We start from the raw sequence: 15,542 nt of genomic DNA, 5'->3' as shown, positions 1-15,542 counted from the left end.
AGGTTCTGACGGATTCGGTCCCCTGACATACTTTTCTGCTCGCCGTGGTTGCTACAGTATATTGTTGCTATACAGCCTTCTTGTCAGCTCAAACCAGTCGGTCAATTCTGGCTTCTTTTACCCAGAAGGCATTTCTCGCTGGATGTCTTTTAATGTTCCGCACCATTATGTGTAAACTCTGCCCCGGGACATCAGCAGTGTCTAAAATACTCAAAGTCAGACTGTCTGGCACCAACAACCCTCCGAGTCACCGAGATCGTGTTTTTCCCGCCATTCTGAGGTTTATTGTAAGCATTACTTGAAGCTCTTGTACTGCACCTATCAGGAGTGTCTGTGTCCACAAATATGTACAGCAGATTCCTAATAAAGGGTGTGTTTTGCAAAACAGACCCAGGGTGCAAAACAGGGTGTAATTTGTTCGGAAGTTTCAATTCCTTTCGAATAAGTTAGAAATAAGTACTTCCTTTAGAATAACCATTTATATTGTACAGTTTATAGTATACTCTTCACTGGCTCAGGTACATATGTGCTTGGGGTGTGTTCGGGTGTGTGTGTGTGTGTGTGTGGGTGTTATATGCAAATGTTACTCACGCATGCTGTCAAGGATGGCCTTGGATTTGAGGTAGACTTCAGATGGGTCCAGTTTGGGTGAGTTGGAGCGCATTACGTTGGGAGGGAAAGGCAGCGACTGGGGAGGAACTTGGGGAAGAGCTTGAGGAAGAGTCTGGGGAAGAGCTACAGGTAGAGTCTGGGGAAGAGCTACAGGTAGAGTCTGGGGAATTGTCTGAGGGAGCGGCTCGACAGGACTCGGGCTGTCCCTGTTGACCGTGTTGGTGGTTGCTTCGTGCTTGTGGGCAGCTGGCATCGGCACTGATGTGGCACACTAACACACAGACACAGTACTTACAGTAAGCGGCAACATCTCAGCAAGTCGATGCTAAATATTAATAGCCTGCATAAAACAGCTGCTTCAGTAATGTGATCAAAGCTTGCGCTTTGGATTCAGAAATGTTTTAGCGTACTACAGCACAAGCTAGACTCAAACCCGCATCAATAAATGTTCCATGATTAAGGCCTTGGGAATTAGGAGATAGTGAATAATGTAGCACTAACGCTGAGCCTCAGCCCAGCTACGGAACAGCCGATCCATTATTCAGCGAACGCGTCATCGTTAAGAGCGCAGGCTGATATCATTAAACTCCAAACCCTGGAGCGTGTTCATTCCCAAAAAATTCTGTGATTAAAAGTGCTTAGATGAACTTACAGGCTTCAGAGACTTCACAGGAGACGTCTGACCTGCGGGAGAAGAGAGAGAAGGGAATGAAGAGGAAGAAAATGAGAATGGAGGAACAGAACAAGTCACGGCGGGGGTTGGGGGTGGGGTTTTTTTTTTAACGGAGGGGCACTGACTAAAAAAAGATGAAAAGCTTGGGAAATAGGGCAAAAAAAGAACATTTATTCCACTCTGTACACTCCGAAGCACTGACACCAATAACAAGAGGTCTGACTGGATTCCAGACACGCACCAGAAGCCTGTTGTTATGCTGCACATGTGTAGTTCCATTTTTTTTGGTCATATTTAATGGGACTGGGAAGCATTCGCACCCCTTCGCTTTTGTTGTAGATTTATTAGAAAAAGAAAACCCATTGATGGATTTTGTAGAAATTCTGTATCTACAATTATTATTTTTCAGCTTTCACAGCCTCAAGTCTTCTTGATAAGTCAAATCTCCTACAAAGCTTGCACACCTGAGTTTGTCCTATTATTCACTGCAGATCTTCTCGGGCTCTATTAGACTGGATTGGGAGCTTCTGAGAACTTCCGTCTTCAGATCTACACTAAGTCTAGGCTTCGACTAGGCCATGTAAGGACATTCACAGACTTGAGTCCTCCGACGTTGGCTTGTTTGCATGCTTTGGCTCGTTGTTATTCTTAAAGGTGAACCTCTGACTCAGACTGAAGTCACGCACACTCTGGAGCAGGTGATCTCGCGCCAGGTTTGGTGTTAAAGAGGTGGTTCATCTCAAATTTGGATGCCTTTATCTTCCCCTCAGTTCTGACCAGCCTTCCCTGCCCCACTCTCAGCACGTTCACAGCTTGATGCTGCCACCACCACGCTTCATTTTTTTTGCCAGGCGATAGTGCTCGGAGTTCAAAATCTTTATTTATAAATCTTTTTCTTCATGATCTTCTAAGACGGCTTTGATGGGAGTATTTTCATGGGTAGATTCTCCAATCTCTGCTCAGCTCTTCTGAACGTTATCGTAGCCCCCCTGAGCCAATCCTAGTCATTTTGGTTGGACTTTTGGGGTTCCAAACGTCTGCAGTTTCACAATGATGGAGCCCAATTTGCTCACGGGGTTCTTTCAAAACTTTTTTTAAATCCGGTCAAGTTCTAGAAAACCTCCCAAGATCTAAAGTGCCAAAGCTCGCAATGTTTTTCCATGAGATGAGAGATTTTAGTTCTTTTATTTTGATGATTGCAATATAAAAAAAAAAACATTAAAAACATAGTTTGGGGTTTTTCATTTTGGAATACTCCGTGTAACAACGTATAAATAAGTGGCAGTCCATTCAATTCATTTAAAATGAAATCTGTAACACTAAAGCATGCAAAAACCTCAAGTGGTCCGCGTAACGAACGGACCCGCTGTAAATATATGAAATATACATACACACAGGATCTATTCAGTGCGTACAACAGGCTGACAGACCACTAAGTGGCAGTACACACCACAGGGATTGTGTAACCTACACGATACTGAAGGAGGAATGATATGATTTATAAGCTGCTGCACTCTGAGATGTTAGCGTGTGTGTGCACGCGCGAGTGTGTGTGTCAGAAGATCCGGTTACACAAAGTAGCCAGACATGTTTTTGTGGTTGAATAATTACATATGTAAACACTGGAGTGAATCCAGAGTCAGGTGACCTGCCCAGTCCAGCTGAGAGCTTTAACAATGAACCATGCTCACATCTACATTACGCTTCTACATCTACATTATGTTTTCTGTCTAGTTTGGATTCCCTCAAATAAGGGAATCAAATACCTCATCCCTCAATTTTATCTAGTCAATTTCCTAGCGAGCCATTTTTATCCTATTCGGATTAGACACTCTTACGATCGATACGATATTTATTAATGAAAATCGGATCGATGTAACAGATATATACGCCGTTGCTCTGGAGTTCTTGAAGTGCGATTGGTCGGAAGGTGTGGGTCAGTTTTATGACCGAGATGTATTTATTTATTTATTTATTTAATGTTTATCCATGGAGTCTCCAGTGTGATGTTTCCAGACTATAGAACATGGAGCATGACACGTTTCGTTTTTTTTTTTTTTTTAATTAACTTGAGATTGAGGGAATTGCTGATGAATCTGATACAGCGGAAGCGATGAGACGAACTACCTTTTGTGGATGTTCCATGAATTTATAATTAATGACGGGTTCTTTCATTTAAAAAAAAAAACAACAAAATAAAAAAAACACCTGTATGGCAAAGCGTTGTGGTGTAAGAAGAATAAAAGACAAAAGTTGTGATGTGTTGTTATAGAAACATAATGTACTCTGGGTGGGGATCGGTAAGTCCACTTCCTGTCGGCTCACGCCCACCTGTAGTGTGAGCTCCCAAAAATGTCATTCTGATATTTGAAGATACTGAGAATTAAGCTTAATTGTGACGGTTATGATGAAACCAACTCTGAACTACATTACCCATCAGCCCCTGCACTTCACACTCACGTTACCTGTCGCTCGCACTCACCTTCACCGGTTTCCTGTTTCACAGGACGACAAAAAGTGTGTGTATGAACAAAAACAGAAAAAACCTCCAGGCTGGGAACGAGACTACGACAAACAACAAGAGCAACAAACACACTCGACATCAACAGCAGCCAGATAATGAAATGCTGAAAGGCAGGAAATGAAACGGGACACAGACGAGAGATATTGGGACATGGGACATGAATGTCATGCCCGTCTGAAGGGCAGGGGCTGATGGTTAACGTAGTCCAAAGCTGATTTTTTTACATAACCATCATAATACTGATATCTGCTACTGCTTATGTTCACACAACCACCTCGTATTTACATAGATCAAAAGATTTTTTTTTATATATATAATCGGTACAACATTATCAGCAGCTGAGTTTATGGCTCTGTAGTTTCATTATTTTGCCCCTGAGTAGAGCAACAAAGACTGGCTTAAAGGTGGCATCTCTGTTGTTTGAAAGCCAATGTTGAAAGCCAACATTTGAAATCACCAAAGCAAACACGCCCCTAACCCAAATGGGTCCCGCCCCTGTATTGATAGCTCCGCCCCACACATGCACCAGACAAGTATAACCCAAGTATAACCCAGACATGTATTATGGCAGAACCTGCTGGGGCAGCTGACCGAGGGTATATCTTTTATCAATAAATGAACTCAATGAGTAATACTGTGGTAATACAAATGTGCTTTCGTAGTACTGTGTGTTGTACCATGAAAGGTTTATCTCCGTTTCACGCGGAAGACGTTCACTTCTCTCCAGCGCTGGAAAGCTGATCCTATATTAACACGTCCTACTCCTTGCCTTATCGTAAGCCTTTCAATGTTAAAACCGCTTTCTGCTAATGTCACACATGCATTAGGTTGGGAACCGAGAACCGGTTCTGTTTCGGTTCCAAACGCGGTTCCGATGCGATGACGGGCAAAGCGCTGGGAGCGGTCACTTTAAATAACCACGTCTTACCTCATGAATATTCATTGTTTACACTGTTTACAGACACGCAACCAAATTAATGCAGCTTACCACAGAAATCAGTCACTCGCGCTGCTGCGCTGAGGTAATCTTTGTGTTAAACATGTCTAAAAAAAAAAAAAAAGTCTAAAGTGTGGATTCATTTCCAAAGCTACAACAATGAAGCAAATCTACAGCTGGAGAAACAATAAGCCAGGAAAGGTCTCGTCTTCTCTCAGGGAAAGCGGACATGTTCATTTTTCTTCAGAAAAATTGCTAACTGTTTTACCAAGTTGTAATTCTGGATGTTAAATTTGATGTTGGATTTATTTAAATTTAAATCGATATGAATTGAAATGCTCTGTTTAAAATATTTTTTTATAGTGGAATCGGAATCAGAACCGGGAATCGTTGGGCAGAACTAGAACCGGAAAATTTATTTTGATACCCAACCCTACACATGCACACTGAACACTCTCTCCACCCATATTGACAAGACACGCCCCTTCCTGCTCATTGGCTACACGTTAGCTTTGTTTTTGTTTTGTTTGGCGGCCCAACAGTTTTCTGAAGCGTTTCTCAAACGACGGAGACCGCACCTTTAAGACTAGCTTTTGATTTTATTATTGTTGTGGGTTTTTTTTTTTAATCACTTTATCTACTATTTATTTCTTCTAAGCTCAGATGAATTGGGTCTGAATTTAAAACTCTGGCCTGTGGGCTCTATCTTTAACACCACAGCCATATACTGATCTCTCAAGTTCCACATTAAAAGGCAACATGTTCGTTTCTTATCCAAGGAGTGATTTTATGTAGCCGGATACTCTGATACTCTAAGGCACGTTCGGACCAGCTTTTCTTCACGATACTGGGACCGGTCGACTCCCCAGGGACACGGCGAGCTGGTGGGGCTGATGGTGTGGACGTGTTAGGATCGTCAACCTTTTTAGTACAATTCGAATTCACCTCACATGCCGTGGCCAGCTATAAACATTACAAAGTGCTCCTCTAAGACTGGCCATTAAACCTGCTGCACCTATTTCGAGCATAATTAAGGACGAGGATGGACTAGACGAGACATGGGGTGTTTATCATCCGTGTCGCTATTACTATTGTCATTAAAATAATCACACTATTGCCCAGGTAACTAGGCTGTAAAGTGGTCCGGAGCGCTGCGTTGGGCTCCTACAGCCGGGAAATGATGCTGCAGAGCGGAGGGTTTTGTGCAGAACTGTAAGAGGAACACATTGTTCTTCTGGCTTAATGCTCACACACTCCTCAGTCTCTCTCGCTCGCTCTCTTTCTCTGTAGCTCTCTCTCCACCTCTCACTCTTCTGCTCTCTACCTCTCTCTCTCTCTCCACATGTGTCCCTTCCATCACTCGTGCTACATCTCACCTTTCAGTATGTGTTGCAATCATTCCTTTTTTTCATGCTCGGGCACAAACACACAGTGCAGCGTTCAGCACCTGAAGTTCTCAAGGAGCATTTTGTAAATGTGAAAACGTGGCATTGGAGCGTGCGAGTGGCTTGTGTGAAGCTTGTGGAGAAAGCGTTAAAGCGTTATGTAATCAAACGCAAGTGCATCAGCTAAATGCAAAAGAACACAGTCATCATTATTCAATTTCATTATTCAAGTTCTCTCTGCATTGTCTTATTCTCTCGATGCCAATCTCTCTCTCTCGCGCTACCGAGTTTTCGTTCAGGGAGCCAAATGCTACAGTTCATATTTTGCATTAAAAAAAAAAAAAAAAAAAACAAACGTGGATGGAAATTTCTATCATATGTTACACGGTATGACGTGTAGTGAGACACTTTGACCTTCTGGGTCATACGAATAAAATCAGTAGGAATCGAAGACGAAAGAAGAAAAAAAGAAAATGATAAATACGGTGAACAGGAAGCAGAGTTCCTCTCATCACTCCCCATAGAACTTTGTATTATTCACTACAGTAGCACCGTCGTGTTCTCAGCACCTCCTCATCAACTCCTTCTGACCAATCAGCTTTGGATTAAGATATTAGATACCTGCTGCTTTTCAATTTTTATGCCTGTGCTTGGCTCTTACCTCCTCTGAGCACGAGCATGTTGACCTCGGAGCCGGGCGGCAGCTCCTTCAGGATGTCCACCACCTGCGTGTGGCTGAGCGTCTGCACGTTCTTCCGGTTGATCTCTTTAATCACGTCGCCTTTAAGCAGGCCGCGACACCACTGAGCGTCCAGGATCATCTTGACCTTCTGGCCCAGCGGGCTGTCGGCGATGGCGAAACCAAATCCGTTCGGCCCCTTGGCCAGAGTCACGCTCACCAGCTCGGGCTGCAGCAGGGTGAGCTCAGGGCCGTCCTCCTGTCGGCCCTCGGGTACGAGTGGCTGCCCGACCGCTAGCGGCGCGGCTGCGCCGTCTCCTGAAGCCTCATCGCTGGTGTCCTCGGGCAGGGGGTAGCCTCGACACAGCACCATGTCTACGTACTGGTTCACCGAAACTGACTGGAACATCTGCACCACATCTGCATGGGTTTTACCGAGCACACACGTGCCGTTGATGTCCACAATGACATCCCCTGGGAGAAAGAAAAGAGAATAATAATAATAATAATAATAATAATAATAATAATAATAATAAAAGATTTGTTATTGTAATTATTCCAATTAGTGACATTTCAATAATATCAAAGAATCTAACGACCCCCCAATCAGTCTTCTATACGCTACATATCTATAGAATTATAAAGGATTAAATAATGCTTACAATATCATCATCAAGTGTCATTTTTCTAATATGCTTCAAAGAAAATAACTTCTAATATTTGAAAAATGATAACGAATTGAAACCTCCTCGCTTTAAATCGAACGTGGACATCAAAAGAACGGTGTAAAATTACAAAACGCTTTTACAATTCCTAATCGAAATCTACAGCAGTAGGTACGAATTATTAAAGACATCCTCAGGCATCCTGATGTGAAGCTTATGATGCCGACGTTCAGCTTTCCTCTTACACGTTCATTACAAACCAGATAATTACACAAATCAGTTCACGTTATTTCTTATGCGACTTATTGTTTTTTTTTGTTTTACACGCTAAGAAATCACGAGCTAAATCTGTACAAACTCGCTCCTTTTTTTACTCTGTGTTTAAACTTTCTTTATCTAGGTCATGCGAGAGATTCATTTGAATAACTCGCTGTGATTGGTCCATGGCTGGAATCAACAAGCAGTGTGCGTGTGCGTGTGTGTGTGTGTGTGCACGCATGTGAGAGAGAGAGACACTTGTCGGTCACGGTGACATTAGCCAATCGCAGGGTGTCTATGACATCATGTACTCAGAAGAGCTCAGATAACACTTTCCTCTGACCGAATGTGTCTCTGTGAAATGAGCCATGATTCCCATCGTTGAACACTTTCGACTCAAAGAATGTCCTCCTCCTGCTGCGTAGTGGCAAAGACGCTGCAAAACATCTCCACAACCTCTTGGAAAAACTTCACTTCATTTCCATCAGGACTGGTGCAGGAAAGCAGCGAGGGCGAATTGCACGCGACTCGTTTTGCACACGGTAAAATAACGAATCAGCGTTTTCCCGCGCAGGTCACACACGGTTTCCAAACGAATCATTTTCACAAAACCAACAACAACAACAAAAAAAAACCATCTGCTTGTGCATGTGATGTGAAACACCCATCCCACCCCCCACACCCCCCACACCAGCTATTCAGCAGACTAATTAACAAGAGTGTATACAGTAGAGGTACAAACTCGAGATGTGCTTTAGGAATCTTAACAGCTGCTTAAAAAAAAAAAAAAACTGGGCTGTGAGCTGGAGAGCGACTCCAACAAGAATAAAAACAGGAAAAAAAAAAAAAAAGAATAAGATGTGTTTTAGAGACACTTAGGAATAATACCGAAAAAAAAAAAAAGGCTTAGAAACGAGAGATTAAATCCGCACCTGCCTGCATGAGTCATTGTTAGTTTGTGACAAACACTGCGAGTGTGTGTCAAACACAAACAGTTATGGAAAGGCTGGAACACACACTTCAACTAGAGCATGCTTTTCCAGCAAACAGACTGGAAAGTCCACACCATGGGGGTGTGGAACAGGAAGAGAAAGACAAAAACGAGAAGAAAAAAAAAAAAAAAAAAAAAAATACGTTGCTGTTATCAAGTTTCGTTCATCTAACGTTATTGTGGTGCTTGTGATGACAAAGAGCAACATGTTAAATGCCAAGGAAATGAAGCAGCCTTAAAAATCACAGTTCATTTATTAAAGAATGCCATTGTACTTTTGATCGGGTTTTAGCTACGTTTATTAACGCTCTTGAACTCCTGTTAAAGCGGCGATATGCGATCCTTCGAATCCATTTTTCTCTCACAAACAATAGGAACAAGAACTTTTAACGTTACTGAAAAACGTGTAAACGCATGTCTGTAAATATTCCACCTGTCACAATGCCGACACGAGACTCCTTCCACGAATGTTAAGTAAACTCCTACAGACCTACGATTTTGTTTTGGTTGAGTTGTTTAGCGTTAAACTCGCATGAGGGTGGGGAGAAGATTAAAGTGTTAGTTTAGATGACTTTGATCATCTTAAAAGCATCGGTTACTATAGAAACGATACCACGTTAGAACACTGCATTAACGCAAACATGCGATTTGCATTTCAGGAATAATGTGGGAGATTAGACACTAGACCGCTGCTGTGGTTTAAACAGTACGTTTTATTCGTTCGAACTCATCAAGCTTGTAATGATGATGTATTAAGAAATTACTGTACCACCAATTTTACATCTGTAAGGTGTAAACATTTTTGCAAAATAGTTGTGCATGAATAACACATGCCTCAAATTTTTACCTGCAAATCAGTTCCTGCTCCTGGCCTCCACGCCAGCGCGGTTAAGTCCGATTCAGGAGAAAGCTTAAAACTCAAAAGAAAGGCACGTTGTCAACGCCTTCCAAAGAACTGTCAAAGAAGTGCCACCTTCCCGAGATCTCTGTAAAACCTGCTGCCCTTCCTTATCCCATTTCACAAACATCGATGACATCATCTTAAAGGGCCGGTGCGTAATCATTAACCATCGTCACAACAGCTAATCCCAATATCGAGTGCTTCTCTCACCTACTGCGTGAAGCATCTGCCTTCGTTCCACTAATCTTTTAAAGGCTGGCTTCGGCTTTTGGACTATAAAAACGACGCTCTCTTGACGCTCCAGAGAAATGTGCTAGAGCAGCTCAGTAAGCTGAACGCGGGCTCGGCACTTCTTTAACCCATCATGGAAAGAGCGATGAAACTGAACACTTCCTGTTACAGGACATCATCGCTTTACTACAGTCTTGTACACCGGAGTCAGCAATAAGATGACATCATAACAACAGGGTTATATTGTGTCAGCTTTTTATTATTATTTTTTTTTTTTGCAAGCAGCAAAAACAATCCTCGATCTTTAAAATTGTAATATCCAAAATGAAAAAAAAAAAAAATTTTTTTTTTTACATTAAATAATGTTATTCCACATCGAATAGGAAAATAAAACTGCGATTTGTTTGCAGACTTGTACGCCGTGATATTTGTAGCTTCTATGCTAAGTTAAAAAACTACAATGTTAAATACAACTACAGGTAGATAGAAATGACATCATGTAGTTTATTAATGAACAGAAATGAGCAACTTTTGACATCTTATGACACTGCTCCGTCCGTCTGTTTATTTTCCTAGAACCGCACGATGTATAGTTTTATTCCTTAAACATACATTTCGCTCTAATTGTCTGTATTCACCCCCTAAAATTTTATTTCCTAACTTGAACCCGTGACTACAGTAGAGTAAGTGACATTGTCAGCGGATAAATCTTTATCTATCAATGGGACTCATTCATTCATTTTCTACCGCTTATCCGAACTACCTCGGGTCACGGGGAGCCTGTGCCTATCTCATGCAAACATGCAAACTCCACACACACAAGGCGGAGGCGGGAATCGAACCCCAGCCCTGGAGGTGTGAGGCGAACGTGCTAACCACTAAGCCACCGTGCCCCCCATCAATGGGACTCTTGACTTAAAATATGTGAAAGATGAAAAGAAAGCACTAGAATACATTAAATACATCAGTGATACCCTCCTCGTCATCTTTTTAAGCTTTTACGTGTCTGGGTTAAAGATGGTTGCCAACATGTAGCCTGTAACAACGCACCACGCCGCTTCTTCCCTGACCCGACGGAGAGAACCATCACCGGAGTATTGACACTTCAGTTTTCCGGGTTCTAGGAGGTTTATTCTCCATTATTTCGACTTGGTTCTCTTTTCTGGCTTTCGACTTTCTGTGTATTGTATTTTTGGTGATGACGTTGAAGTCATCTGACCCTAGTGTAGTTCATTTATAGCTAAAATGTAGTCTTCGAAAGCTTAAAATGATTACAATTATTGTGAAGACAAAAGCATACACTTCCACCCTACACTTCTGCTGGCCACCGCGCTTTTTTCCTTCCTCCTTTCTTCTTTCCATCCAGCAAACCAAAGTTTTTGCACTACTTCTGGCTTGGCCTACAAAACGGCCTCACCCCGGCAGCACTATAAGAATCTGCAGCATGAGTTGTATCGAAGTAAACTGTTGTACGTGTGTATGTTGTCGAAACGAAAATAAATGCAGCGTGTAAGCTTTCAGGACTCACAAAAACTGTGAACTTGCGAAAACTTGCTTTGCAACTTATCACCTACTACTTGCTGATCGCACGGTTCCTTTTTGGCTCCACTACATCCAGTGTGAGAACACGGCGGCTGTGTCGAGACTCGCGTCGTGGAAATCGGTAATCTGTCCCTACTTTCCTCACCACAATGAACATGTCAGGTACAAATCCACAGAAATACGTCTTTGAGAACAATCCAAAACGATACTCGATGGCATCTTCTATACCACATCCCTGCTTTAGGCCATCATTTATTTGTTCAAGCAAATTCATTTCTGTTTATTCTTCTCTGTTCCATGTCACAGCAGTTACAAATATTGCTTACTCACTAGCCTTTACTATTTTGTCTCGCGCCAAATAAAAAAAACAAACCTCCTCAGTCCTGAAGACTCCCTCGTGTCTGGCAACATTACTTACGAACCCTTTCTAGCAACGTTTGACTTTTCCTACAGTAACAGAAAGCTGGTCAATGATTATAAGTTTGTTCTTTGTTAAAAACACAGTTTGTTTATTATTAACGTCAAACTACTGCGCTGCGTCCACCAGAACGTGTCTGTGTCTTCTGACTCGAGAATCAAAGACCTTCAGCCTCGAAGAACGCTGTCAAGATAGAATATTCGGTAAAACAGCAATCCCATGTGGGAGTTCTCTTGGGGTGAGGGGATAGAAAGCAGCTAGCTTTATTGTGGCATCAATTTTAGATTTTAGTAATTATTTCAATTAGATGCGTCGCCTGAAGTCTCCTGAGGACGCTTGTGCAACGGACATTAATTTCCACTCTTTGTGATGGACAGCGGTGAGCATTAGCGCCGTGCAATTATCGCCCGGTGCAGTTCTGTTGTAATGCCTGTTCCCCTGGTGCTGACACAGTCACTCACACACAAAGCTTCTGAATTCTGTTCTTACTGTTATTGTGACTGTGCAGTTGACACCCCAGGTGGGTTATTTACAAAGCTTCTGGGTAGCAACATCTTGAAGACAGCACTCCCAATGCACAAAGCATCAGATTGGAAAAGTATGTCATACAATACAGGAAAAAATAAATAAACCCAAGACACTGACAACACACTGCTGAAACCCACAGAGCAGATATATCACCTAACCTGCCATCATAACCATCATACCTCCTTCCCAACAGACCATACCAGCATCCAATCCCCCACACCCCCCAACAGACCATACCAGCATCCAATCCCCCACACCCCCCAACAGACCATACCAGCATCCAATCCCCCACACCCCCCAACAGACCATACCAGCATCCAATCCCCCACACCCCCCAACAGACCATACCAGCATCCAATCCTCCACACCCCCCAACAGACCATACCAGCATCCAATCCACCACACCCCCAACAGACCCTACCAGCATCCAATCCACCACACCCCCCAACAGACCCTACCAGCATCCAATCCACCACACCCCCCAACAGACCATACCAGCATTCAATCCACCACACCCCCCCCAACAGACCATACCAGAATCCAATCCACCCCCCAAAAGACCATACCAGCATCCAATTCACCACATTCCCTCAATCAACCACACCATCATCCAATCCATCAGATTCCCCAACAGACCATACCCCCATCCAACCCAACTGACCATACCCACTATCCAACTAACCACAGCCCCTCCCTACCAACCAAACAGACCATACTCCCATCCAATCCACCATATCCCCCCATCCAACCCACAATACCCCCAACCCAACAGACCATACTGTAAGTTTCCTAGAACAGCACATCCTGTAGTGGTTTATCCCTTAATTAATTACACAGCTGAGGGTTCACTCAAGAGTCAAATAATCTAATTTGTTGTTGCTCATGTGGGATACAGCAATGATGGCAAGTTTCAGATCTCTGGTTTGTTTAGGATATAAAAAAAAACCCACCAGGGGCGATCTTGTTGTCCTGCGCCGCAGGGCCGTCCCTCAGCACGTTCTTGACCTGCAGGAACTCGTCTGGTCTGTCTCCGCCGATGATGGTGAAGCCGAAACCCTGAGGGCTCTTCCTGAGGGCTGTACGCAAAATTGTCCCGTGTAGCTGCGATGGGTCACGTGTAAAACCCCTCAGAGAGCCATCCTCTGAGAGAGAGAGAGAGAGAGAGAGAGAGAGAGAGAGAGAGAGAGAGAGAGAGAGAGAGAGAGGGGTCAAGTCACAAAATACAGAGCAAGGGGAAGGAAAAACTGAGACATATACTGTATAAGCGTGACCTAGAAAAGCCAGAGCGAGAAAAATGGAGACAAACAGACAGATAAGGGAAGTAAAAGAAAAGAGGTACACAACACACACTCACACACTTAGTGCGTGAGGGCTCTAGATATCAGAGCAGATTAAAGTCATTATTCCATCCCAATCTCTAATTACCAGCATATGAATAGTTCTGCTCAGCTTAATCACCTTTAATTAATGACTGCTAAATAAATACCCTAATAGCTTTTGTTAATGACACTTTGCTCTTCTGAGATTTAGTTAGCCAGTGCTGCACCAGGGGATGAGGGGAAGGAGGGTGCTACATCTTGTTTAATGTGTATGTGGATATTTCCACAGAGATCAACATTGCTCTTACTACAGATTAATGGCTGGCTGAACATTATGTGCATCATCTTAGTTTAATATGAGAGCGGGTCTGGCTCGCAGCCAGTCCGAGTGTGAAGTAAACTCGTCTCTACATCAACACGCTGAATGCCAAAACTCATCTGGGCTCTGGACGGTCTTGGCGAAGACCCGCTTAGTGGGAAACAACGTGCGATATTAATCATTACAGATAAGCATGTGATAGTGTCTGTGGTTTGTACAGCGTATGCTGCATATCCTGTGGGAATGATTGCTCATTTTTGGCTTTTGTATTGCGTGAATGGTGAAATCACATGTACACACACACACACACACACACACCGCTGCGATGAAATCGCGCTTAAACGTGTCAGTATCTATGAGAGTGTCAAAAGAAGAAAGAAGGAGAAGGTGCATGTGCCCCTAAACGTGACCTTTTGGACATTTTGACCCTGCCTTAGATGAACTGTGAAGCACAGGACCATGAATAGCTGTAGGCTTGGGGGGAAAAAAAGGTAGTGTAAAGGCTAATACTCTTATTTAATGTTATTTCCTTTGTGCCATCAATTAATTCAGTCATCTACAGTAAGTGCTTTATTAATTTGTTTTTGCCATTTAGCTGTTAGAACTATAATATATATCTACAATGTACTCATAAATAACATGATACACAGTGCTAATGTTCTGTAGCAGTTTAATATGGAAGGCCAATTAGTATTTAAATGCAATCACACACTAATATTTTAAGAATGAGGAGTCTGTGTGTGTGTGTGTGTGTGTGTGTGTGTGTGTGTGTGTGTGTGTGAGAGTGAGTGAATGAGAGAGAGAGAGAGAGAGAGAGAGAGAGGATGTGTTTGAGTGAATGAGAGAGAGGGGTGTGTGTCAGAGTGAGTGTGAGAGAGAGAGAGGATGTGTTTGAGTGAATGAGAGAGAGGGGTGTGTGTGTGAGAGTGAGTGAAAGAGAGAGAGAGAGAGAGAGAGAGAGAGAGGATGTGTTTGAGTGAATGAGAGAGAGAGGGGTGTGTGTGTGAGTGAGTGAATGAGAGAGAGAGAGAGAGAGAGAGAGAGAGGATGTGTTTGAGTGAATGAGAGAGAGAAAGAGAGGATGTGTTTGCGTGCCTGCGCGCGCGTTGGTGTGTGTGCGCGCGTGCGTGCCCGCGCGCGCGCGCGCGCGCGCGCGCGCGCGGCTGTGTTTTGCGTGCCTGCGCGCGGGGTGTGTGTCCGTGCGTGCCTGTGAGAGAGAGAGAATGTGTTTGAGTGAATGAGAGAGGGGTGTGTGTGTGAGTGAGTGAACGAGAGAGACTGAGAGAGAGAGAGGATGTGTGTGAGTGAATGAGAGAGAGAGGATGTGTTTGAGTGAATGAGAGAGAGAGGATGTGTTTGAGTGAGAGAGAGAGAGGTGTGTGTGTGTGTGAGTGCGGCCTGCGGAGCGCGCGCGGGCTGTGTTTGAGTGCCTGCGGCAGGGGTGTGTGTGTGTGTGTCGTGAGTGCCTGTGAGCGCGCGGCCTGTGTTTGAGTGAATGAGAGAGGGGTGTGTGTGTGTGAGTGAGTGAACGAGAGAGAGAGAGAGATAGAGATGGTCTGT

General features: G+C 43.5%; 1 protein-coding gene across 3 annotated transcripts in view; it reads right to left on the bottom strand.

Annotated features, from left to right (window-relative positions):
* The window catches only part of magi3a (membrane associated guanylate kinase, WW and PDZ domain containing 3a), a 127,530-nt gene that overhangs the window by 8,156 nt on the left and 103,832 nt on the right, over positions 1-15,542 (bottom strand). For all 3 annotated transcript variants that reach the window (XM_047806930.1, XM_047806929.1, XM_027144516.2), the window contains exons 9-12: positions 13,295-13,486; positions 6,793-7,284; positions 1,265-1,296; positions 592-883 (exon numbers count right to left, since the gene is read on the bottom strand). In XM_047806930.1, coding sequence (XP_047662886.1) covers positions 592-883; positions 1,265-1,296; positions 6,793-7,284; positions 13,295-13,486 — 1,008 coding nt within the window. The remainder of the gene's footprint in view (positions 1-591; positions 884-1,264; positions 1,297-6,792; positions 7,285-13,294; positions 13,487-15,542) is intronic.

Source organism: Tachysurus fulvidraco, chromosome 23 (assembly GCF_022655615.1).
Source record: "Tachysurus fulvidraco isolate hzauxx_2018 chromosome 23, HZAU_PFXX_2.0, whole genome shotgun sequence".
Classification (NCBI taxonomy): Eukaryota; Metazoa; Chordata; class Actinopteri; order Siluriformes; family Bagridae; genus Tachysurus; species Tachysurus fulvidraco.
This window is presented reverse-complemented; position numbering and strand designations above follow the sequence as displayed.